We start from the raw sequence: 27,743 nt of genomic DNA, 5'->3' as shown, positions 1-27,743 counted from the left end.
CCTCCTCTCCGTCACACATCGTCACAAAAAGCCAGAACCCCCAGACGTCAGCCTACAACCAAAATACTCTATGTTGGCAGAGTTCTGACAAGATTTTGGAAAAATATCGATGTTTGAAGAAAAATTCAACATCAATTTTGAGGGGGGGGGGGGGGGGTAGTAGGCTGAGGTGTGACGTCATTTTAGGGGGGGGGTCTGGCTTTTTGTGACGTTTGACGGAGGGGAGGGGGGAGATAAAAATCTGTCAAAAAAAGCGTGACGTCATTTATGGATGACCCCTTAGTGTTTAAGTTTAAATTTAAAATTTGTTTTTTCCTATTTCATTATTTACACGGATCTTATCCAGATAACCGGCGCCATAAAAAAAATTGTAAAAAAAATAAATAAAACTTGCGGTTTTAGATTTTAATGAAAAGTGTGAAATTGGGAGTCATTAATAATTTGCACGAAAAGGTTTGTATTTTGGTACCTTTAACCTTCAACTCTAAACCTAGAGGCGGATAATGTGTTTTTATGACGTGCGTTTAAATAAGCAAATGTCTAGACAACAGAAATAGGTCACAAGTGGCGCAACTTAACTTTTTGCCCGTGACTTTTAGGCTAAAGTTTAGCATTACTGGCGAGGCTTACAGGACAAAACCCAGGCGTAGCGAGGGAGGGGGTACATATGTCCCCGGGCGCCGACCTTAGGGGGGGGGGGGGTGCGAAAATGGGTTGGAAAAACAAATTGAAAGTTTGAGTGGGATGGTGCAAATTGAAAGTTTAAGGGGGGGGGGTGCAAATTGAAAGGTTGTCCCCGGGCGCCGGGAAGGGTCGCTACGCCTCTGCAAGACCCCATTCGATTTTATCAATTTGGGCATAAATAATACTACACATTTTGTTACAGTCGTACGCTTTTATAGTTTGAGATTCACTGAAAGTTACGTTATTTCAACACAATGAAAGGCTTAAATTATGAAGGTCGTATTCCATATAACTGTCTGCTTTTAAGCGTGTTTGAAGTTAGGCCCTACATTTTAAAAATTCTTAAAGACCTTCCGGGTAAATTTCAAAACTAGACTCTATATCCTTCAATAAAACGTTTAGATATGTATGTAAAAAAAAACGACTTTATGAATTACAATGATAAACATCAGTGACGTAGCTAGAGCAATGTGTGAGTGTTTGATGGAAGCTGACCTTTTACTTAAATAGGAATAGGCTCAACATAGACGTTGATGGAAGGCTGATGCAGATTTCGTTTAAAATAGTTACATATAATACAAAAAGTTTTGACATCGTAGTAGCTACTGGGAAGGGGGGATTTTCCAATCATTCATTTCTTCGTTTATAAATGTATTGTTGGAAGCTTCTATAAGGAGGTTGCTAACAGTATTTTTAAAGCTCTAGTTTAGTTATTCATTTTACTTGACCCGCTGTGAAAATCCTTTTTCATTTGTGCAACTAGATTTATGTACAAATTATTAAAACTAATTATTTGCACGTGTCGGATTAAGAGTACTTAGAGTGGATGTGAGAAATTCTTCATTAAATGCTCAAGATTATTACATAGTACCACCCCAAAGATGAAATAAAAGTTCATTAATTAACAGTTTTGCTTAAGTAATATGACCTTTAGCTGCAGCCTGCTCAGCAGTTTCTTTCAGGCATTTCATCGGGGTGCTCTCCCCCCCCCCCCCCCGAGGAAATATAATTTATATCGAAAATATATACTTTTACCAGTGTCCTCCCCCTCCCACAGGAGAAAAAAAATCTGAAAGAAAGATTGCTGCTCAGACCCCTCTTCAATTCGCCAGTGACTGCATCGACTAAGTTCTCAGGCGTTAATGGTTTAGGTGTTTCAATTTCATTGTGAATTCTATACCAGTCAACTACTAGTGCTACTAACTACTGAAGTAGGCTTATGCATACTACACACTTTACAATGTTACTGGAAAGCAAATTGAATACACGCAGTTTAAGGTTTAATACAATTTGAAATATTACAATCTAAATTCGGAACCAGTAACTGGTTAAGATGAGTTAAAGCCATAAGAATAGCGATAGGCGTTCCAGTCAGTACTGACAACAACGGGCTATGCTGTTCAACTGTGGCCTTCGTTAGGCATTACTTACGAGGTTGTTTTTTTTTTAGCAACCAGCATTTGTTGAACGTTCTAATGGGAAGGGAATGTAAGGGAAGTAACCGCGAAAACTAGCTTAATTAACTTTAGATTTTTTTTTAAAAAACCTTTAAACTAAACCCATATATATATACGAAAAATAATGTGTCGTGATCAATAAACGATGTAGCACTAATTTATGTAATTTATTTTTATCATAAAATTATTAATTAACCTTTTTACTTTTTAGTTAGCCACCAAAATATATAGATAAAAAGAAAACCCATTTATTTTTGACACTTTTGCAATGGGCCTAGGCAAGTCACAATAAGGTATGAATAGCAAACTAAATACTAGCACAAAATGTTAAGGTGAATACAATGTAAATACTAGAATCTGAATTTGGTAACAAAATTTAATGAATAAAAAAAAAACAATGTGCACCAAATCAACTACCATATTTTAATAGGTTTATTTTTATAATAGGGTTTATAATTTTAATTTTGATTTTTTTTTAATTGCACACACTTTATCAATATAGAATAATTTTCTGTAACCTTCAAAATGTTAATTTAAAAAAAACAACTAAATTCTAAAACAATCTTTTTAAAAAAATGTTCAAACAAATTTCTTTGGCTGTTTTTTTTTAATTTGCGATGGCACAAAATGGGTTGCATCTGTAGAGTTGATTTACACTAATTTAAAAAAAAAAAAATTACAGATCATGCTTGTGTCATGGAAATCAGAAACTTACCACTAACAGGACAAAACAAAAAAAAACATGGTTTAACTAAAGGGAAAAAAAAAAGATTTTTTTTTCACATGTGCATTGAATACAGCATTTAAAAAAAAAATTAACAAAGCAGGAGATGAACATTTAACACAAGTAAGTCAAAAGGAAAAAAATGAATAACTTACTGAGACACCTAACCAATACATTAATAACAATATATAAAAAAACACCACCTTTTTTTTGGTAGTTTGTAAACACACCTGGCAAAATGCGCAAAATTCACATAAATAGAAAAACTAGGGACTTTTATATTTAAAAAAATAATTTTCAAATTTAAAATGTGTTTAAATGCTGATGAAGATCTTTACTTCCTAATAACAATTGGCAATAAGCATGCCAGATAACATCAACACACAGAGCCTCACAATTAGTTTTTAATAACCATTTAAAAAAAACTCCCCTGCTATATTCGTTTCACTATTCTTACAATGTAAGTAGAGGTAAATTATAAATTAATACAATTACTTAATGTTACAGAATACACCATGTGAACAAAAAAATTGAATGGGAGAATATACTATTTGTTTTATGCAAGTGTAAGTTGATAAATATGGTGTAAGTTTTTCTGGTTATACTTTTAACTTGTAAATACTACATATTTTTTTGTATAAAATAATAACACTTCAGTCACCATAAATCACAAATGCAAAATTATTATTTTAAATTAACTAACTGATAGACATAAACACAATTTTTTTTTGTATTAGTCATGATCATTTAAAATATACTTTGGATAATTTGTTCTAGTTTTTTTAATTTTAATACCAATATAATACAAAGATTGTTTTTTAAAAAAAAAGACAAAGTACATGGTTTGGGAATGATTGGGAAAAAGTAAAATAACAGTTGAAATCTCTAAATCATTTAAAACATTTAGCTTCCTGTAACTTTATCAAACAAGACAGCTTCAGAATCATTCAAAGCAGCATTTTCTACCAGGCTTCTGATTACAACAAATAAGATTTTATGAACTGTAAAAAAATTCAAGGGTGTTTGACAGAACAAACACTAAATGCTAAACATTTACCAAAAAGTTGTTTCTAATTGTAAAATTTAGTTTTAAGATCAATTGAAATTCATGTAAATTCATTAAACATTAGCACCATTTCCCATTTAAAACAGGCAAACTGTAGAAATAATGTGGGTTTTTTCACTAAAATTAACAAATTATCCATTGAAAAATTAAGTACTTAAATTCAATTAAAGTTTATTTAACTTAAGGTGTTAATAAAGAGCTAAGGAAGTGGTTTTTGTGTTTTGGTAATCTTACTTTAATAACCATTATTCATTGACAGTGAAGCAAATTTTTTCTAAAAAACATAATACATAACTAAAATGTAACTTAACCAAAACTGCATTTAAAAGCTCAATGAATATGACTATATTCAAATAAAAGTAACATGAAGTACTTTTTCTATACATAGAGGTCCATAAGACACAAAACAAAATACCTGTACTCCACTGTTAAATTAATTTTAAATTCGACACAAAAAAAGTGCAACTGAAGTTCTTTTATTAACTTAATCATGAAAAAAATGGTATAATTGTTATCTACTGAACTAAATAGGGTTAGAATTTTTTAAAATTATTGTATTTCTACTGAAATTGCAGAATGTGTTAGAAATCAATCAATGTAAGCAACATAAAAGATGTTTTCTACTTTAAAAAGACAAGCACTAATTAAAAAAAAAAACCATAAAGACCCACAGATAAATACAATTAACCAACAACAACAAAAAGGTCACAGAACATTCTTGCCAGCTAATACAGTAGGAAGCAGTTTATCTATCATTTTTGTGGTCGAATTCTACAAAGTTAGACGTTAATAATGAAAGATTAACATCTTGCACCAGTTATTTAAAAGTATTACTAACTAGACAATAGTCTTTGAAGACGTAATAGCATTTTAAGGCACCAAAGGGCCATAACTGACACAAGCACATGCCATAAAATCATGTATTTGCTTGAAAGTGTTTCTCTATGTTGTTACTTTTAGAGCAGAGACAGTAAATAAATTAATCACATAAGAAAGATTGAGCAAAAAACCATAAGGGATATCTCTGAATGGGACTAATATCTAAATGTAAATGTACATTTATAACGAAGGCTTACGATAAGAAGCTGCAAGTAATTTAAGGCAGGCACAAGTATCATTATAAAATTTTAAGTTGCTTTAAATATACCACAAACAATTTCAATTTGAATTGTTAAAAATGTCCCTAGGGGCTGATTTACAAGCTAGACAATTTTCCAAGTTTGGATGCAACAAGTGCATGGTGTTGGCAGATACAATCAACATGTCTGATGCCCTTTCACAAACTTCACTCTTCCACACAACAGAGAAACAAAAATGTTTGAGAAAGTAAAGATCTATACAATGTTACAGATTCAAAATGTGCTGACCAAAGTCACAAGTTAACACATCTGGCACTTGAACCAAACATGTTGTTGTTCCTACTTGCAGCCTTTTGATAGAAGCTCACTGTAGACCAGATCTGAAAGATCATTTGCCTGGATGTCTGTCATTCCTTCCCTAATCTTGTCTGTTAGAGCCTTCTTAGAGGTTGTGTATAAGATGTGAGACTTGGTTGGAGCATTATTAGGGCACCTAGGGAATAAAATATAGTAATATTGTATCAGATTAGTAAGTCTAAGGAAGCTAATAGCAAAGGGAAGGAAGCAGGTAATAGAACTGATGTGCCTCTCATCAACATTTTTTAACAAGAGGCTGTAGAGCATTGGCTTGATATAAAATAGTTGAATGACTAAATATATTTTACTTTTTTGGCATTTGCCTCTTGCTTATTTTATTAATCAAATATTTTGTAAAAACCTACTTTTTTGTTGCCATGGAATTGTTATGTTACTAAAGGGTAAATTGTAATTTATTATTATTTTAAAAGTATCTTTTCACAATAAATCAACCTTTAATATGTATTGATTCATTACAAATAATAAATAAATCTTAAAACAAACAGAGCTTAGAAATAGAAATCAGTTTAACTGTAGCAGTTATTTTTTTTTGCATCCAAAAGCTAATGAAACAAGCTGCAGAATTATTTGTAAATCAAGTATCTGATTTCAGCTTCTAAAATGTGTCATAATTTGGTGTTTCAATAAAGAGTATAGGCCCTACACGATAATGTACATCTATTTTGCAACAGAAAATTCTATTCAAATTTAACGAGACAGTTATAACGCTTATAGAAAAATATATTTCAGATTGATTTCTTGATATAAAAATTGAAAAATAGTAACCTGTCGTTTGACTACAGAGCAGAAAATATTAACATGGCACAAACATGTTTTTATAAATTATGTTACTCGGAAAAAGATTTTTTGGCAGAAGATACAAAACTCAACCGTTCTGCGCATATGCAGTGACCTTACTAGCTGCGCTAGGGTTAGGCTTAGGGTTCTGCCGTTTGTTTGTAGACATACGCATGCGCAGTACCATCAAAAACATTGCCATTAATGTTTCTCTCCATTTTACTGCTAGAATCAGCCATAATCTTACTACCGAGATCTAGGCTCTTGATCTAGAAATCATCTGAAATATGTGTTAATAACACTGCACATGGCTTTAAACGGGCTTTTGGAGAGTCCAGCTGTGGGATGTCATTCAAATGATACTCAATGATATTAAATAAAATATTATGATTGTGTGAACTTGTGAAACAACCTAAACCTAAAATTATTAAATTAGATCTCTCTAACCCAGTCCCACCTACCCAAACTTGTTTTTTTTTTTATTTTAAGTATTATTGAGAGTTAAGAGCCTAGTATGCTAAATTATTTAGGGTGCAATATGTATCTAGATCTAGTGAGTTATTTTTAAATAAGAAGTTTAGACTTACCATGTAATAAGGAACATGATATCTTTCATGGCTCCATTTTTCTGAGGAATGGTTAAGTCAACGATGCAGTAACGACCAATATCGTTAGGTAACCGATCGAGAAACTCTTTAAACTCATCCTCTTGTGAAATACTGTCATCCCGTTCTTTAGTGTATTCAACTTTAATGAGACCGTCGGTTTGGTCTATGTACATGATTAAATATCTGTTGTTTGTCTTTCTAAGCTTCATGGCTTTGTATAATTCTACCGTATCTTCTGATACTTTAACTCCAGACGCCATCTTGATTGATGTGTTACAGTCTGAAAGTACAATGAAACAGGAGGTGATTAATATCTTACCGTTTTGAAAAAAAACTTACTGTACTTATACAAAGAAATGTTATAATTAATATTTACGTAATGAAAATATTGACTTTTATTTAAAACTTAGTGCACTGCTTAAAAATTATTATTAAATATTAGATCTTAGGCGGCTATTATTATCCTTACGATTTCGACACGCCTATTCGCTGACAACTGGAGTGAGCTCCCTTGTGTTCCATAGCCTGGAAAGGAAACCCAAATATGGGCATGGCCGTGTGAGTCATGTACGTCGAACGGCTAAAAACCGTCCTTTGGTGAAGTCCTTTGTCACCACAGAAACAAGAGGTCATCTAATGTGCGTGGTCAGAAGTTCTTGTACAACCGTCTATCTTTATGTTTAAAAAATATTATAAACGCAGGTTACCACCAAACGATTAGGAAAATGTTAATATTACTGCGACGAGAGACACGTTTGATAATAAAATATAGGCTATCTAAATTAATTAATTTTGTATCGTGATTTCCAGAAAAAATGTAAAAAAAAAAGAACAATGGGCACTAGATTCTTGATCAATAAAAAGAGTCAATATTTGTAATTCTTTAAAAATTGAAATATGTCCATCCGCATTTAAAAAAAAATATTTAAGCTAATTAGAACTAGATCTATTGGTAAATGTAATATATTTAAATTACTTATCAGTTTAAATTGTATGTCTTTATTGTACTAGCATCTAAATAAAATACATATTGATCGACTTAGATTTTAAGATCAGGCATATTCCCTATGTAGGCCCATCTATAATACTTATTCATGAGCTTATAATACTTATATAGGAACAGAACACCTTACAAGATTAGCGCAGTGTTTTAGTGGGGAGAGCAAGAAAATTAATTTCTTTTATTGGAGAAAACTGTTCTGTTGAGGTCGTTTAATAACATACATTTTTTATACATGTTTGCACCATCCACTGCAGTGGTGGTTGGGTGTAGGTAGAGTCACAGACTGTGTTCCGTTCAGGTATCTTCTTCTAGTGCCCCCCCCCCCCCCCCATAAAATGAGGATGCAAAGCGACCATTCCACGCCCGGGGCGAATTATCAATATTTCGTCCCCTCTCCTCTCTTATTTATAGTTATTCACTTTGGCTAACAAAATAAAAATACACGCCCCCCCCCCCCTGCCTAATTTGGAAAGGTCGGGGCGCATTTTACTAGTCACCGTCACTTAATAGTTTTTATTGTGGTGTCACACTATCGATGTAGAAAAGTCTTAACTTCGGCGGTGTATAAACTCAGTAACGCAACTCAGAATAAACTTTTCATTTTCTACCCCTTTTGGCGACCCGTCCCCAGCGATCGGCCACCCCACCCGCCCTCCTCTAGCAACGCCTATTTCAAAATATCCTGATCACGGGAAAAAGGTTTCAACTGTCAGCAGCCTAAGTCTTTGTCTCTTTGACATTTCGCGATTCTGCAATTATCTTATAATGTACTGACCAAAGTTTCTGTAGGCCTATATATAGATCTATATCTAAAATATTTATTTATGACGGAAGTACTTTATACTTCCTCCTCGCCCCCCCCCCCTCCCCACCCCCTTTAAAACACAACATTTTTACTGTGCGGCATAAATGATAGCCTCGCATCTTCATTTTTTACATCAGTGTTAATGACCCCCCCCCCCCCACCGAACATACACACACTAGCATACCTCTGACATACAACAATAAATGGAACACTTATCGGCCCGCGTTCCGTCGTGTCTGACACTTCACAAACGTGGCTATGTGACCTCACCGGGTTCTATAACTTGCCTCAAAGCTACAGCATGGGAGACACTAAGGTTTGTTGTGTGTGGTGCTATGACACTGTTGGTTAGCCGTAAGCAGTTAAACCCGCCGGCTATAGCTGGCTATCTACACATTAAAGTAAGATTAGGCTTTTAAGCAGGGTTTTTTATTTTTATCCGAGGGGGGTACTTCCGGGGGGGGGGGGGGGTTAAAAGTAAAATTTTCATTTCGAACATGACAGTCGGTCCCTGTGGTGGATGGAGTAGAGTTTACGTGTTTCTGTGACCTCGGCATTTGAAGGGATAGTGTGGTCCTCATTATGCCAAGCTACTTTTACACTCACTAACGTGAGTTAGGTACCCATTAGAGCTGGGTGAACTCGTGACTTGAACCCGGATTCGAACGCCTGACTTTCTGGTAAGCAGTCGTATGCCCCACCATTTGACCACGCCCATGGAGGGGTGGCGCACTTATTTTCGGTGTGTGTGGGGGGATGAGTTGCAGAAATTAGTTGTAATTAATGTAATAGGCTATATATTTTCTGATGGGACCAAATTGTTCATATTTCGTCGACAGCGGGAAATGGGGGTGGGGGGGGGGGAGAACGACAACAGTACCCTGGGTAGAAAGATGTCTGAAAAAAAAACCTCTGGTCTTAGGTCGGATACAAGGCTAATCGCCCTACATTCAGAGGCGTAGCGAGGGGGGGGGGGGGGGCGGGGGGGGGGGGCATATGTCCCCGGGCGCCGACCTTAGGGGGGGGGGCGCCAAATTGAAATTTTTGGGGGGGGGGTGCAAATGAAAAGTTCGAGGGGGGTGTGTGCAAATCGAAAGTTTGAGGGGGGTGGGGGTGCAAATCGAAAGTTTGTCCCCGGGCGCCGGTAAGTGTCGCTACGCCTCTGCCTACATTCATCATCTGTGAGTTTCTAAATAATTTTTGCAATGTTCAAGTAATTAGAAAAAAAAAACCCTCTTATCACCAGTTTAAAAATAAAATTGGCGGGTTATTATTTTATCTTTATGCTGCTAATACTGTAACTTGTGCTGGGATCTAGATTAATGCTTCGTAAGCCGAAATTAATCAGATCAGCTGATATGAACAATATGGCCGCCGAAGCTAAATCACGTGACTTAATTTTCTGCCCAGTAACCACTTCACACAAATTAATCATACACAGGCTGAGCGTCTGGTCGAGTTTGTGAAAAGATCAAACTCCGTGAAGGATTTCAAAGAACAGGAAGTGAATTAATATCCAGTTGCCAAGGCGTCAGTTTACAGGCCTAGCCTTTAGACCTACTAAATATGTAGTTTAAACTTAGGCATTTAGACTTTGAGCTTTAACATTTGTTGAAACCTAAGAAATAATAAATAGGCCTATTTAAAGTTACTTGTTGTGTTATATTTTTATGCTACAGGTGTTTTTTTTTAAATAGACTAAATTATACACACGTGTTCTAGGCTATTTGGGGGGTCGTCCATAAATGACGTCACACTCGTAGGGGGAGGGGGGTCCGTAACTTTGTGACGGTGTGTGATGAGGGGGGGGGGTTGTTCAGATGGTGCGACGTCACACTTTGCATTATAAAAAAGCAATGTTAGAAAACGGAATTTTTAAGACGTTATTTCGAGTTTTAGAAAATTGTTTTAATAAATTGCAATAGGAATTGATTTAAATACTCTATTTCGACAGAGTTCAGGCACGATTTTGGAAAAATATCGATGTTTTAAGAAATATTCAACTGCAATTTTGAGGGGGGGGGGGGTTGTAGGCTGAAGTGTGACGTTATTTAGGGGGAGGGTCTGGCTTTTTGTGACGATGTGTGACGGAGGGGAGGGGGGAGGTAAAAGTCGTCTAAAAAGCGTGACGTCATTTATGGATGACCCCTTGATAGTCATGGGAGGGGGGTGGAGAGACTTTGAGTGTGGGTGTAAATGGTTGTATAGGCTATTTAGTCCACCCCTTCTAAGACTGTAAAAAAAACAATCTACTGACTGAAGTACTGAGAAGTAGGCTAAAGACAATTGGGGAAGCCAAAATTAAAAGTAGGACTTTGGCGTATGCATAGCCGCAGTGTTGGGGAGCTGGGGGGGGGGGGCGACCGCTTAACAAGAGACCATTTTCAGAGATTTTACATGGATCAATTAAACTCCGAATTAACATGATAAGAATGACATCAAACACGAATGGGTGGTATGTTCGAATGGTATACCAGAGGCGTAGCGGGGGGGGGGGGGGGGGTTACATATGTCACCGGGCGCCGACCCTAGGGGAGCCAAAATAAGCTCATTTTAGCTGCTAATTTGAATTATAAATTTCAAAAAATATATGAAAGTTTGTCCCCGGTAATGGTCGCTACGCCTCTGGGTATAACATACGACTCCTAACCCGAAAGTCTCGAGTTCGTATCTGAACAGGTTTAGGGCGAAATTGAAAACAAAAAGGCATTATACAAAATATGCCCCCCCCCCCCGTGCCCCCTACCAGAAGTTTTAAAAGAAACTGTATCTATTGACGTGAATGATTGCCAGTTCAAACCACGTTCTGCAGTGTTTTGATGTAAATATTTTAAAAAGCAGTTAATTATTTTCAGTATGAGAAGAGCCCTAAGCTCCCGGGTGCCAACAAAGCGATAAGACTGCCCTGCAACCGATATCGGTCAACTGACCAATGGCGTGCATTTAATATGAGAGTGCGGTTAACTGCGGGATTTAGCGATGAAGACTTGGCCTATATATAAAAGGTTAGGCCCTGTCGATATAATTATTGAGTGAGTTGGTGGACTAAGAAATGCAACAAAAAAATTTAATAATTCTAGAAGTTAATCAAATCGTTATTTTGATTCATAACTCAAAATATGTGGTTTTGTTTACATTTTTTACTTTCATTGTCGTGAAAAAAAATTATGTCACAAAAAGTAGGTATAATAATTAATAAATTAGGCCCATCATAGAAGCAGAGGAAGGACACCTGTGATCTGTTTTCTTGAAAATAAATTTTGAAAAATACTTTGTATATATGCAACTAAGGAGTGAAATCGGAACCAAAGTGAAATTGGAAAACATGGCAATGAATATTGTTTCCGAAATATTTGTGTTTCTCTACTGGTTGAAGGCAGTTCAGTGCAGTTTCTTAATATCAAGGATGGCGTCCAGTCAACTCTGTGGTGTGCAAGAAAAAATTAACAACGGCTGCTTAAAGCTAGCCCGGGCAAACAGCAGAAGTATCCTTGCCTGTGCTATGGAGTGTTCGTTGTTGGGAAACTGTGAGGGTTTTGGTGTCGATGACGATATGAACTGTTACACTATGAAGCAATGCAGCGAAGAGTTTTCGACGTGTTTTAGAGAAGAAGCAACGACGCGTTTCAAATTTTTCAAACTTTTGACTAGTCCAGAAAGTTGTCTTAACGGTGGTGTCCGATTGTTACACAAACCCCAGTGTAAGTGTTTCGGTGGATTTGTTGGGTTGCGGTGCGAAAGGTACGCTGTCAGCTGCAGAGAACTGCTTAACTATGGTTACGAGCAACAAACCAGACGTAAAACGTTCTTACTTCCGGTAAATTTTTCGAAACCATTTTTAACGCACTGCGCTATTCACGCCAACGTCATTCGCACCGATATTACGCATCAAAGAGCGAATCATCCTTTAAATAATAACAGAAATTGGGAAGAATACGAATCAGGTTTTTACGCAAACCAAAACAATCCAAATATAATCGATTTTTGGCTGGGTTTAAGTAAAATTTACTATCTAAATTCAGTACTGAATTTACGCAATTTAAGAATTGAAATTGCATTTAACTATGAGCAGAGTGCAGTGTATTTCCGGTATAATGACGTCATTGTGGCAGGTCCTGATCAAGACTACGCCCTTAGCTACAGTGCTGTGAACACTACAAGAAAAGGGCTGTCCAGTTATGACCAGTTTAGAAACTGTCTCTTTTCAACGGCGCCATTTTCAACCCCTGACAAAGATAACGACATGGACGAGAACAAGCACTGCGCCGAGGAGGCAAAAGCTGGGTGGTGGTTTTCTCAGTGTACACCGGACCCACCCTGCAATCCTCTAGGAACACCGTATGACACCGGAATAGAGGACGTAACCCCCGAGCGCATGCGATTCAGCGGCGTTTCTGTTCAAAGCTTAACACCGCCGATTTTCTTCAGAATGTATTTCGAAGAAGAAATTAATGAAAACTGATTTTTAAAGACCATTTTTAGGAGATAGAAGAGCAATGCTTATTTCAGCCAGTACTAGTTGGTTTTTATTTGAAGCTGAATAAAAATACTTAAATGGCGTCACGTGACCTAATATTTTCTCTCGGGGGATCACCACCCCTCAGGTCCCCTACTGCAAACGCCTCTAGTCTAAAGGATAAATGAATTAAAATAAACGGTTGTTTAGATGATAAACCAGAATATTGTGAAATATATTTTAAAATATGAAACCTAAACGTTTTCATCACTTTCAAGTAAGGAAACTAATCAGTTAATGACGTCACAACCGGGGGGGGGGACTTATTTGAGAGATTAAAATGTGGAGGGAATTGTAATGTAGATTACATATAGTAGGCCTTAGAAAAAATGCTCTTTGTGCTTTACAACTAAGGTACCCACTCAATGAACGGTTGTTTAGATGATAAACCAGAATATTGTGAAATATATTTTAAAATATGCAACCTAAACGTGTGCATCATTGTCAAGTAAGGAACTAATCAGTTAATGACGTCACACCTTGATCAAAGGAAAAGGAAACAACATTTTTGTGTAACATAAATTGTTTTTGTTTAATCAATCTAAGAAATAAAAAAAATATTTGGTTTTGTGAAATGTAAAGAAAAAAAAAATCAGCACCAGTATGACACCAAAAAGTTTACTAGCTATCCTGAGATTCAAAAAAGTTTTAAAACAGTTTTCTCCCTACAATATATCATCTCTCAGCTTTGTTGGCTATAGACAGAAGTTGGCAGTCTTTTAAGACACATTTATATCATTTCATATAAGAAAATTGTATGTGAATCACATGTGAATGTAATTATTTGAGTTTCTTTCTTTTGACTGTAGAAAACATATTACACAGCAACAATATAATGTACATATTAAATTTACTTTTCAAAAAAAAAAGTTTAAAAGCCTAATGACAGGACCGCAGTCAAAGAAAAAGTTTATTAATGTACATTTTAATTTTATATTCTCAATAAAAGGTTTTAAAAAAGCCTTCTGACAAGTCTACAGTTAAAGAAAAAGTTTAATGTTCATTTTAAATTTATATTCTCAATAACAAATTTAAAAAGCCTATTGACACGACCACAGTCAATGAAAAAGTTTATAATTAATGTACATTTTAAATTTATTTTCTCAATAGCAAAGCCTAATGACAGGACCGCAGTAAAAGAAAAAGTATAATGTTCATTTTAAATTTATTTTCTCAATAACAAGTTTAAAAAGCCTAAAGACAGGTCCGCAGTTAATCACTCAAAGATATGCTTGCAGTTCCAGAACTGGGTCCCACCCACAGACCACATTCACATGCTATAACCTGTCATGTACATTGTTTTCTAATTTTGATGTAAAAAAAAATATATGACATTTTCATTGTATAAAATGCACAATGGAAGTTTGTTCAAATAAAAATTTAAAATATTGATTGAAGTAATTGCCTAACTTTGGATTAAACAAGTTCTGTTGTTCTGAGGCTGTTGAAATATTGTATACTAAATTTCTTTTGATTGAAATTTGAATACAATTTCTATGCAAAAATAGAGAGATGTCTATACATGGACTTAGGTTGACTAATACACATTGGCCCTTATACTGATTTGGGGTACACAATCAGCTCACATCAATGGCTATTATTTTAAGTATTTTTAAGCAAAGCTACATAACCCTACTAAAAGAGCTAGAGAAAATGATCATTGCTAGTCCTATACAAAATTTTATTACCCTTGGACTGCCAAGGCCAAATAAATATTGTCCAATTAAACAAATCCCAAGTGGTTAGACCCTTATCTACAATGAACAGCTAGGACCAGCTGTTTACATAAAACAATGACAGGGAAAAAGGAACAAAAAAAAATTACTTTGGTATTATTGCTGCCAGAAAGTTGTATCAACATATTTTAAATAAGTACTTGGGCATGCTAACAAATCTTTATCACACACAACACATACAAATTAGAATTTTAACATTTACATTTGATGTATAAAAAATTGTCAGGACATGGACACAAAACAATGCATTGCTGCCTGGTATTTATGGGATAAGGATAATGATGGGATAAGTAGGGATGCATCAACTAGACATGGCTCTTAGGGAATTTTATTTTTTAAACTTTCTTCATGAAAAAATAAACTATCTTGAGTTAATGTGTGATTTTATATTAAGTGCAAATCAAAATTTAATATCTAAAAATCAATATGTAGTTAACATACAATATTTTATTCTAATTTGATGACTGAAAAGCAGTGCTTAAAATACATTTTAAAATACCATTATTATTCTAAATAGTGGGGGAAAACAAAAATACAAAAAAAATAAAAACAAATCACCAGTACCCTTTATGTCACAGGTCATAAAGAACAAAGAAATATTGTAAATGCTGTAGGAGAAGTTAAAAAGCAAAAATCATGTTCAACATGAAACAAATATAAATTTGAGGTAACAAAAGTTGTATAAAAAGATTAATGTCATGAGTAGAAAAATATTACTTTTAAAAAAAGGTTATCTCCCTTACCACAATGCACACAAAGGTAGCATTTACACTTACATGTTCAGTGCATTTATAGCAATGAGTACATACAGATATTCAAATATTTAGTAAAATATTTTAACAATTATTTTTTAATGTCATGTTAATCAGCATCCAAACACAGTATTTTTCATTAAACTTAATTTTTTCAAAACAACAGATCTATTGTAATTTATATATATATATCTTTATGAGTGAACAACTAGATTAGGTGAGACTATCATAATTTATATATATATCTTTATGAGTGAACAACTAGATTAGGCGAGACTATGTCCATAAAAATATTGCCTTTAATGGTAAACAATTGAGGGTTAAAAGATCTGCTACTGTATAAATTTCATTCATATTCCAATGAAAAATTAAAACATACATATTTTAAAAAAAAATATAACTAGGTCTTAACATAGAGGTTAAAATGGGAGTATGGTTTAGGATATTTTTTCACAATAAAAAGTGGTAGAAATATTGGATTGTTGATTTTTGTGTAGAAAATGACTGCAGTAGCAAGAGAATGTGTCATGTTTTTTTGTCTGTTGTGAAAGGTACATTATTTTTGTCGGCCCTGTTTGGTTTGTGAAACTGAAACATTGCGTTCATATAAATTTTAGTCCTGATCACTTACAGGATGTTTTCGTCCAATTATGAATAAAACCTTCAAGGGATTGAAGAACAGCATCAACAGGGTATTGGTGTTAGTGAACCACTCCCCTATCTAATTCAAACACCTGATTTATCTATCTATCTACCATTATATATCTATATACATAATCATTACATATATATAAATCAAAAACAAAAGAATGATTGTGTACATTTTGTGCGATCCTAAATATATGGGGGGTATATATTTTTTTTAAAAGATTGGCATATATTATAATATAATTCGAACATGTACAAGAGTAACTAGTTTAAAAAGTAAGTTCTTGAAAACTGGAATTGGAAAAACAAATATGTACATATCAAACAATCAACTTAAAAAATGGCGGTAAAAAATGACAGTAAATACAGTCTTTAAATTTTGGTGAATTATACAAAAAGTGTAACTGGAAGAGCCACAAACAAAATCATATGAAACATACAAAACAAAACAATAAAAGTCAGTGAATTATAAACAAAAACACTGTGACTACATGTGAAATATACTTAACTAAAAATAATGCTGATTCTAAAATCTTCAAATGAAATTTAACACTTTCAAACAGTTTGCATTAATTTGCATACAAATACTGCATTGTTGAGTAAACACAAAGGACACAGCACATTTGAATTTCATGTTTTGATGGTCATGACAACCTCAAGTGCTTATGAACAGTGAAAACAACAGAAGTGAAACATACAATACTACAATACCAACACTGCTTAATACAGTGGGGACAGCGGGAATGAAACTATTATACATTACTATATATAAACAGTGAGGATTTGAGAATAGCAAGAGTGAATTATATTAACAATAACATAGCAACCAAACGCCATTTTACCATTTTTTTAAGGGCACAGAAATTCAGCCTAATACACAACAAATAAAATAATCTCCATAATTTTATGAATGCTAGTCACCAATGATTAGTAAAAATATTATGGCTGACATTTTATTTTATGACAGAGTAACTCTCATCCAGCAGTTTTCTTTATCTGGAACTCTTTCAGGGATAAAAAACAATAAAGTCAAACCACAAAACTGCATGTGTCCTCTAGCGCTTTCGACAAGCAATGTTCTTTCCCAACAACAATAGCCGAACATATAATTTTAGTCACCATTTTGAAACAGGTCTATATTTTTAAAATATTACAATCTAAACTATGTTGACACTACTGTATAAAAGTGTTTTTACAAAAAAAAAAATTAAACCTGATTATGACAATTGCATATATCGAAGTAAATTGCCTTGCTGAGGCAAAGTAAACAGATTTTTAAAAAAATAATCTAAGAAAAAAAATTCATAGACTAATATACAGAAACCAAAATCAGGTAAATAGAATATAACTAAATTTTCCTCTAAACAAATGAAATAATTAATCACTTTGGTTTAAAATCCATAGCAATGGATCTATTTAAATTTTTTTGTCTTATTAGTATTTGATTGAGGTGTGGGCAGAATTTTTACGTTTGTGTTGATAATCTACAATTTAGACTACTAATATTAGTTTGCATTGATAGTTTACAATGTAGCCTGCCCACTAATGTTAGCTTGTGTTGATAGTTTACAATGTAGCCTGCCCACTAATGTTAGCTTGTGTTGATAGTTTACATGTAACCTGCCCTCTAATGTTAGCTTGTGTTGATAGTTTACAATGTAGCCTGCCCAATAATGTTAGCTCGTGTTGATAGTTTACAATGTAGCCCACTAAAGTTAGCTTGTGTTGTAAGTTTACAATGAAGCCTACTAAAGCCAATACAAACGTTAGGGGAAACCAGGGTAAAAATGTGGATTGAAACTGCTTATCATTGTAATGGGGCCATTGCCAGGCAAAACAGCAGGATTTAGAATATTGAAACCAAAAGGTGCCGAACTGTTCCTGAGACTGTCCTGGACTATACCGGGAGGAAATGGACCCGCCATGTTGTGCATCAGCTGTGGGGCGCCGCTAATGTTGACCGGCAAGCCACCGTGCAATGCAGCAATATTCCCGTAACTAAACGACCCCTGTGGATCTATACCCTGAGGTAAAAAATTTCCAAAGCTGTCGGAATTTAAAGAAAAATTATTTGATATATTCAACGGCATAGCCCCACCAGTCTGGTTGATGTTTATCGACATTGGTGGATACATGCCAACATTTCCTGGGTTAGACCTGGTCATCGACTCATGCAGGCTCCTCAAGTACACGGCAGCATCGTCACTGGCAAGACTGATCATCGAACTGTCCATTGCCCCACCCATCCCCACAGGGTCGAGTCTTTGATTAAACACTGAAGGAAACGAATTCCCAAATGTTCCTAGATTAATTCCTAACGAGTTCCCCACGCTCAGCACTGCATTCTGTGGCTGTAACGACATACCCTGAGCGTCGGCCATGGCCATGAGGTTGTGCCTGACCTGCTGGTCCAGTGCTGACTGCTGCAGCAGGTTGAAAGCAGACCCCGGCAGGGCCTGTGAGTTGATTTGGTCTACATGCCCGTACATATGGTTTGTTGCATGTGTTGAGTTCACTAAGTCCATCATGTTCATATCCCTAAGCACCGGGTTGTTGGTGTCAAAAATTGATGATGAATTCAGTATAAAAGTATTTTGGTTAGAACTTGATACATTTGTGCTGAAACTTGAGGGAAGACTTGCATGAAGAGGTGCATTGGAATTTGATAAACTTGTGTGCATAGGCGTGCTATAATTTTGGAGACTTACATGAACATTTGCGTTGGAATTTGATAAACTTGTATGGACAGGTGTGCTATAATTTTGGAGACTGACATGAACATTTGCGTTAGAATTTGATAAACTTGTGTGCATAGGTGTGCTATAATTTTGGAGACTGACATGAACATTTGCATTGGAATTTGATAAACTTGTGTGCATAGGTGCGCTATAACTTTGGAGACCCACATGAACAGGTGTGTGGGAACTTGATAAACTGGTGTGTACAGGTGAGGTATAGCTGGGTAACCTCATGTGGACAGGCGCGCTGGAACTTGAAGCCAGACTGACGTGTGTGTTGGAGCCAGACTGACTGCTGGGAACTCTGAAGCTCTGTGTGCTGGATGGTAAGACAGGATTAACCCTATTGCTGGTCGATGAACTTGTGCTAACACTCAAATGATTGTAAACAGAATTGTCACTGTAGTGCATAGCTGGCCTGGAGCTGGACGTTTTCAGTGTAGAGTTTACAGCTTGCAATGGAACAACTTGTGTCTCAGGCCTTCTCTGGTTGTGGATTTTTTGTAATGTGTTTTGGGAATTTGAGTGTTCAGGGAGATGAGATGCATAACCAGAACTGCTTGAGCTGATGGGTGTGTTGGATCTGTAGGAGGTAGAGGAACTTGTGTTGGTCATAGAAAACTGTGAAGGAGATGCACTCGAGGTTTGGTGAGTCAGATTAGGTGTGGTGGGAGTTTTCGAGTGAGTATCTGCAGGTTTGTCTCTGGAGGAGCTCCGAGGCGTGGAACTAGTTCTGGGGCTGGTTGCTGGGATGTCTATGACAAGTGGTTTTGGAGGAGAGATTAACTCGTAGGGACCCAAGGTAGATTTGGTGTCTCTCTGACTGTGATCAAAGTGGACAGCTGAGTGTTGAACATGAGCGCTGGGCTTTAAATCTTGAGGGGGTGAGAAGACATGTTTGTCCTGTGATTCTGTGATGTTGTGGTGAGGCTCAAAGGAAGGGAACTCTAGTGTCTTACACTCTGTTGGTGTTTTCTTTGGTGGAGTGATTGGTTCATAACAAGGAATGCTCGAAGCCTGGGACAATGGTAAATATTTAGAAGAATTTTCAAAAACTTGTTTTAGTCTATCCAAGTTAGAGACATCAGGGTCAGATTTGGTCTGCTGACTCTGAGTAGAGAGGCTGGTTTGTGCTTTTAATGGATGATTGCCGGAATAAATGGGTTTGACAACTTCGTCTCCTGTTTGAAATACAAATTTGGTAATATTTTTCTGATCACTATCACAGACAGCATCGCCTTCCAAACTTTGTGCTTCTAATCTGCTGGGGATGATAAAATTGTTGTTCTCTAACTGCTCCGCGTCAAGCTCAAACAAGAGGGTTTTAAATTTTTTATTTGTATCTTTCGGAACATCATTATTTTTCCCATCAACCTCACTCAACACAGCATCATCAACATTATCAGGCTGTGTTTCAACTTTAACTGTTGTATTTGGTGACAAACCCAGCTCGTTACAAACTAAATTACTCTTTGTTTCGCTCCCCTGATCCACATTTTTCACCGTTTTCATTTGGGTTAAATCCACATAAACCGTCATAACATTATCCATTTCAGACTGAACCCCATTCAACTCTACCATCATATTGGTCACATCCTCTTCTGTTTCCTCTTTGACCGTGATGGACTTTTCTTCCACGGGACACTTTAATATTTTTATATTCCTTGCCAACTTTTTTGACTGCCTTATCCACCTTCGTCTGAGCCTTCTCCTTTCTTTCGCCATGGTGCTTTTAAAAGTGTTGGACTCATCTGAAGAGAACCTAAAAGGATCGCTTCTGTCTGACTCTCTTGTCAAAGAGGAGCAGAAGCTGTGCCCTGAATCACTATCAGACTCTTCAACTTCCGCCTTAACCTGTATAAGATTTACTGCATTCTGCAAAGATTCGATTTTTGCAACATCTTTATCCTCATACACCGAGATCCTTTTCAAACTTTCTTTTTCCAAAACATCCACCTCACTCAGATCGTCCTCTTTTATCTGAGACTTTTCCTTCATGATTTGGATATTATCCAGCTCTGTTTTAGATTCCTCGTCCACTATAATATTCTGTATGTCGACATCCATGCCTTGTTTGATATGGACTTGCAGGTGCCTCTGTAGGTAGTGTTTGGTAGCAAAAGCCTTGTGACAGATATAACACTGGAAGCACTTAACATTTGTGTGTAGTCTTAAGTGGTTCAGCAGCTTATAGCGGAATGAAAACACCTTACAGCATAGGTGACACTGGAATAAAAAAATTGCAATATTTCTGAGCAATGTGTATTTAAAAAAACTTATTTTTTTTTAAAAAAGTGAATATATTTTAAACATAAAACATGTACATTCTTGACAAATTTGAGATCAAATTGTTTCAGCCAATACTTTGCCTTGTATTTTCTACTTTTGCTTGGTAAACATAATATAATGGTGTGGCTGGGTAGTACAGTACAAGACTGTTGACCCATAAGTCTCAAGTTTGGATCCCAAATACTCAAATACATAAAGTGTTTCTGAGTCCACTCTGCTTTAACGGGTACCTGACTCTTGTTAAGGAAAGAAAAGGTGGCTGGGCATAGAGCGGACCACATTTTATTTTCACATACAGTGTTTACAAAAACTGGTGGACTCTACTTTATCTGCCCTGTTGGCCATCAGGTCTGAGAGGTTAACTTTTATCATTATTTGTATTGAAATATATATAGTCATTTGATGGTATGACAGCTCAACTTTGGGTTGGAAGGATAGCCAAATGAAGGTGTTATAGAACTAGATCAAGCTAGCTGAAAACAATTACTGTTTTTAGGCCAACTCAGAAAAATATGGTCATTATTATTTACACAAGTAACACAGTACAGAATTCAGATATATCCCTTCCTTAGAACCAGACTGTTCTAACTCCTCTTTTCAAAAATGTTCACTGCAAGGTATTAAGGTTTATTTTCCTTGTCACTTTTATATTAATTAGTTGGTGAAATTAAAATGTTGTATAATAATGGTGAGAGATATGGCACAAAATATTTGTGGATTTAGAACACAATGGTGTATAAATCTCGAAAAAACAAAAAATTATCTGGTCTTAGGGAAGCAATAAGATAATTTCTAAGAATACCAATACTCCAGGTTTGGAAAAAAAATAAAAAAATTTGTGGATTGATTCAAAAAGATGTTCATACAAATTAAAATTCATACAAAATACCCATACCTTAAATATTTCAGCCTCACTTTGATTCTGTGCTGTCAAGGACTGGCACTCTGTTTTAGGGAGAGACTTTGACAAGGTCACACTGCCAGACTCCTGGGAGATGTGGAGCCTGACATGCTGAATAAGCTGGATCTAAAAATAACATTACCACAACATGTTATTTTTACTTCTTTCATACTTTACACAATACTGTTTTTACTTTATCCTTCATTACACTTTTTAAAAACTTTTCTGGAAGTATCTGGTTATTTTTATTTTTGTACATGATGAATAAGTATTAGTTGAACAATAGCTCTTTAAATAGCCATAGCAACAGGTTTTTTTTACCCCCACCCAGTAATTCAGAAATTGATTTGGATAAATTAAGGATATCCATGTCCTCACAAACTTGTTGGCAGGACAATACAGTACTATAAGGAATTTTTTTTTCTCTGTGACATGGCAGACACAAAAAGTAACCTCGATATAGTGATGCAGTTGTTTATAATAATCAGAACACGACAATCAACCTTAATGTCTCATAACTGGGCTGAATGCTCACATACCTTAAGCCTGAAAGCTTTCCCACACTGACTGAACTTGTAATCAGAACACACAATCAACCTTAACGTCTCATAACCAGGCTGAATGCTCACATACCTTAAGCCTGAAAGCTTTCCCACACTGGCTCCACTTGTAATCAGAACACACATTCAACCTTAACGACTTACAACTGAGCTGAATGCTCACATACCTTAAGCCTGAAAGCTTTCCCACACTGACTGAACTTGTAATCAGAACACGCAATCAACCTTAAGGTCTCACAACTGAGCTGAATGCTCACATACCTTAAGCCTGAAAGCTTTCCCACACTGGCTGCACTTGTACGGGAACTCATCAACATGCATTTTCAAATGTCTCGTCAGCTCCCCAGAGCACGTGAAACTGTCATTACACACAGGGCAAGTGTGGGACAGGGCTTTGCTACTCTCAGACTCCCTGGACAAAGGTTCTGAGCTCTCTGTAGAAACCTCAGGTTTATCTTCATGCACTGCGGCTTTGTGATGCTCCAGGTCAGATGTATCTTTAAAGGACTTGTTGCATTTCTTGCAGTAAGGTTTACCCTAAAATATGAAGATTTACTTTTATCAAAGTAGGGTTTACCCTAAAATATGAAGATTTACTTTTATCAAAGGAGTGTTTACTCTAAAATGAAGATTTACTTACTTTTATCAAAGGAAGGTTTACCCTAAAATATGAAGATTTACTTTTATCAAAGGAAGGTTTACTCTAAAATATGAAGATTTACTTTTATCAAAGGAGGGTTTACCCTAAAATATGAAGATTTACTTTTATCAAAGGAGGGTTTACCCTAAAATATGAAGATTTACTTTTATCAAAGGAGGGTTTACCCTAAAATATGAAGATTTTCTTTTATCAAAGGAGGGTTTACCCTAAAATATCAAGATTTACTTTTATCAAAGGAGGGTTTACCCTAAAATATGAAGATTTTCTTTTATCAAAGGAGGGTTTACCCTAAAATATGAAGATTTACTTTTATCAAAGGAGGGTTTACCCTAAAATATGAAGATTTACTTTTATCAAAGGAGGGTTTACCCTAAAATATGAAGATTTACTTTTATCAAATGAGGGTTTACCCTAAAATATGAAGATTTGACTATATCAAGATTTACTGTTAAAAAAAGGTGTGTTTACCCTTAAATTAAAAAAATTTAGTATTATCAAAGTAGAGTTTACTGTAAAAAAATGAAAATTTACTACTATCAAAGTCTTAACCTACTTCTGATAATTGTTAATGTTACACCAAGTCATTTTCAATATAGACAAAAATCTCCAATTTACATTTAGTATAACACAATTGTAGCAAATGTAAGCTAAAAGTTAAGGCGCTTCAGGGTTAATATGCTAGGAAAAAAAGACATAAAAACAATATTACTAATACCTTTCTATGTTTATTGGGTGACTTTATATCCAATTCTTTTTTAATCTCTGGTGCAGAATCTTGCATTGAGGTACTTGAATGTTCATTCTCTAAAAACACTTTTCTTGGTGACAGCTTAAATTTTTTTGGAGGAGGCTCTTCTTCAGTCAACTCTGTCCCAGGTCGCTTGGTGGTCAAATCACACTGTTCAGACTTTTTTATAAACTCGTTTTCTTTCTGAGCAGTCATTTTCTTTGGATTTTCAGAGATCTTGTCAGGGTACAGTTCATATTCACGTAAAGGTTCTATGTATTTCGGCTTCTCTGTAGAAAAATGCGCAAACTTTTTCATGTGGATTTTCAGTTTCTTATTTGTGTAGAACAATTCATTGCAAGCTGTGCAGCAGTAGGCATGAAGCCTCTTCTCTGTGACCAGATCGTGATGGCGGCAGAGAAAAACCTTACACATTTTGCACCACAGCTGTGTCATTTCATGCTTGATCTGTACACGGCAGTGGTGGTTTAGATCTGAGGTTGTTGCAAACTCTTTAAAACATGTTTTACATACAAAGTTTGTAGGTTCAGAATGGGACAGGATGTGAGTCTTCAAGTGATGACTCTGGGCGAACATTTTCGGGCATAGGTCACACATGTAAAGAGGATCTCCGTCATGAGTTCGCATGTGGGATGCCAAACTTGATTCATGCAAGTACTCTTTCCCACACTCTGTGCAAGTAAGAACAGACTCACCACTATGAGCAAGTTCATGGTTCAGTTTGTCTTTTCGTCTTGTAAAGATTTTATCACATATTTTACAAAAGTAAACCAGCTGCCCATCGATGGTTAAAGTTTTAATTTTAACTTTGGGTTTAAATTTCTTCCCACTTTTATGACTGCCCACTTGCTCATAATTTTTTTGAGATTCATCAGAAGACCCATCAAACTGCTCTCTTTCACTGTGTGTTTGGCTCTCTGTACAGAAATCTTCATTTTCAGAGGTTAAATTCTCATGTCCACTCACAGCCTTTGAATCTTTTAAATAAATGCTATCCGTCTCAGAGCAGCCATCTTCCTGCTCTGACATTTTATTCCTGTCAACCAATACCTAAGGACAACAAAATAGCTGAATGAAAATATAAAAACAATATAGGGCCTAAGTATTAGAAATATTTAACTTCTGTGAGTTTAAATTGAAAAATCAGGAATGACCATTTTTTAAGGGCTAAGAGGGTATACACACAAGGTTTGGCTTTGCTAACAGAATGTTAAAATAAGCCATTACCTGTCTCTACTTACAAATAATTTTTTAGTAAAAGTAAAATTGTTAAATATTTAAAAAAACAAACAAATAGTTTCTTCTAGTTCAGATGTAGCAATTATAGTATAAAAATTTAGGTGCTACTAACAGAAAGTTTGTAAGAAAAACATAAGCAACTTATAGCCCCTTGCGAGTTATATGTATCTAAAGAAAACAGTTTATGCTATAAATACTTACCTGCCTAGTGTTTACACTTTGGATCCATTTATTTATGTTAATTCATTTCTGCCAGCAGATAAATGATACTTTATGATACAAAGAGGATGAGTGGAGTTTTCTGTGGGGCGAAAAATGCACATTTGTTGATGCGAAAGAATGCGTTAAAAAGTATGTAGTTACAATTGAACTGTATAGTCTATCTAAATATGCAACTACTTTTTACAGCCTAAATAACAATAGTCACTATGCTATACTATATCATCTGTACTTAATTAAGGGGTATTGTGTATAGTGTATTATAATTTCATTCAAGTATTTCAGACAATTATGGGTTCTTGGTCAACATTTTGCACCTAAATAGCCTGCATACATTACATTGCAGTTCAATGTTACGGGTTACTGGGTAAGTCTTTTCAATATTTATAATTGGCCATGTTTTTGCTGCTTTTCAACTTTTTAGTCTAACAGTAACAGTGAACATTCAGTATTCACTACTATTCAGTTACATTCCTAACAAATTTTGTATTGTATAGTATAAAATATAAATGAGTTAATATTAATAAAAGTAAAAGTATGGTCCCCAATGAAGTATTTACTAGATCTATATGGCATGGCCATGTGCCTACATATTATTTTATGCATCAGTATACTAGGCCTAGATCTCTTCTATATCGATCAAATCTCTAGATAGTACTAATTGGATTACATTTTAAAAAGATACACTGCCACTCACACATTGAACACTGCTTATTAAAATTTATACTCAAAAGCAGCCATTTTGACGCCAAAACGTCACGTGATAGCAACCACATGATTCAAAACGAGAATATAAGATAATTGATTTTGTTAAAAGTTTTATAATGAATAATAAAAAGGGTAAAACTCCATTTCAGCGTATTTTATTCTCCGTTGCTTGTTTACCTCCAGTTGAGCGTATTTTATTCTAACAACCGAAACTCACCAAAACATTAGGAAAACACGATTTATTTTTTGTATTGTATTTCTGTTTTCACAAATGAATAAAATGAATGTTTAAAAAACACGACTTATTTATTTGTATTGTATTTTTGTTTTAACAAATGAATAAAAAACAACAAAGAGACTGACTGAAGTGCTTTGTTTGTTGGTTACAAAAATAGAGATGCACACTTTGTACAATTAAGTGTTCCAATTTCAACTAAACTGAATAAAAGTATTAAAAGGCACAATGATGCTGCCGAGAGTGGGCCGAGGGGGGGGGGGGTGGAATTTGGTGAGGGATGGCTTGGAGTGTTAGAGAAAGTGTGACAACTCACGTTGTCATTTTTAAAAAAATAATGTTAGAGGTCGTCCATAAATGACGTCACACTCGGAAGGGGGGGGGGGGGTAATTTTGTGACGGTGTGTGATGAGGGGGGGGGGGGGGTTCAGATGGTGCTACGTCATTTTTGGGGGGGGGGGTCTTGCTTTTTGTGACGACACGCTTTTTTTACGATTTTTACCTCCCCCCTCCCCTCCGTTACACGTCGTCACAAAATGTCAGACCCCCCCCCTAAAATGACGTCACACCTCAGCCTACAACCCCCCCCCCCCTCAAAATTTCTGTTGAATTTTTCTTAAAACATCGATAATTTTTCCAAAATCTTGTCAGAACTCTGTCAACATAGAGTATTTTGATCAATTCATATTACAATTTATTAAAACCGTTTTCTAAAACGCGAATTAACGGCTAAAACTTGTTTTTCTAACATTGCTTTTTTATAATGCAAAAAAGGGACGTCACACCATCTGAAACCCCACCCCCTCCCCCTCATCACACACCGTCACAAAATTGCTGACCCCCCTCTCCCTTACGAGTGTGACGTCATTTATGGACGACCCCACATCAATTTTTTTTTTAAAAGTCAGAAATTTACTCAAACAAAAAAGGGAAGGATGGTAGATTTACTATGAATTTAAATAACATACAACTCTATAGTAAAATATTTTTTTTAGTTTTAGCAAAACTGTCAAATTAAAAATTACAGAGTTTGTACATTTATTGCATAAATACAAAAATATAAAACAGAATGATTAACAGTGTATCAGTTTCACCATGAGACAAATGCCTTTTTTTTAAAAATACAATACAAATAAACAAGTCGTGTTTTTTTAAATATTCATTTTTATTCATTTGCTAAAACAAAAATACAATACAAAAAATAAATCGTGT

At 35.4% G+C, this 27,743-nt stretch overlaps 2 protein-coding genes across 3 annotated transcripts; both read right to left on the bottom strand.

Moving 5' to 3' along the window:
* Positions 1–2,499: 2,499 nt before the first annotated feature.
* On the bottom strand, positions 2,500–7,324 carry LOC131933797 (uncharacterized). Of its 2 annotated transcripts, none has more exons than XM_059290367.1 (3): positions 7,243–7,324; positions 6,753–7,053; positions 2,500–5,503 (listed from the first exon to the last, which is right to left on the bottom strand). In XM_059290367.1, exons 2-3 carry the CDS (start codon positions 7,031–7,033, stop codon positions 5,350–5,352), a joined length of 435 nt encoding a protein of 144 aa, XP_059146350.1. In that variant the 5' UTR covers positions 7,034–7,053; positions 7,243–7,324; the 3' UTR covers positions 2,500–5,349. The 2 variants fall into 2 exon arrangements, with proteins under 2 accessions (XP_059146350.1, XP_059146351.1); XM_059290368.1 differs by lacking the exon at positions 7,243–7,324 and adding an exon at positions 7,150–7,242.
* Positions 7,325–17,999: 10,675 nt separating this feature from the next.
* LOC131933796 (uncharacterized) lies at positions 18,000–26,427 on the bottom strand. The gene is made up of 6 exons (XM_059290366.1): positions 26,286–26,427; positions 25,571–25,670; positions 24,098–25,180; positions 22,983–23,258; positions 22,156–22,287; positions 18,000–21,197 (listed from the first exon to the last, which is right to left on the bottom strand). Exons 3-6 carry the CDS (start codon positions 25,157–25,159, stop codon positions 18,000–18,002), a joined length of 4,668 nt encoding a protein of 1,555 aa, XP_059146349.1. The 5' UTR covers positions 25,160–25,180; positions 25,571–25,670; positions 26,286–26,427.
* Positions 26,428–27,743: the final 1,316 nt, after the last annotated feature.

The sequence above is a fragment of the Physella acuta genome, unplaced genomic scaffold (assembly GCF_028476545.2).
Source record: "Physella acuta isolate Inbredline_101_S28 unplaced genomic scaffold, ASM2847654v3 ptg002633l, whole genome shotgun sequence".
Lineage (NCBI taxonomy): Eukaryota > Metazoa > Mollusca > Gastropoda > Physidae > Physella > Physella acuta.
This window is presented reverse-complemented; position numbering and strand designations above follow the sequence as displayed.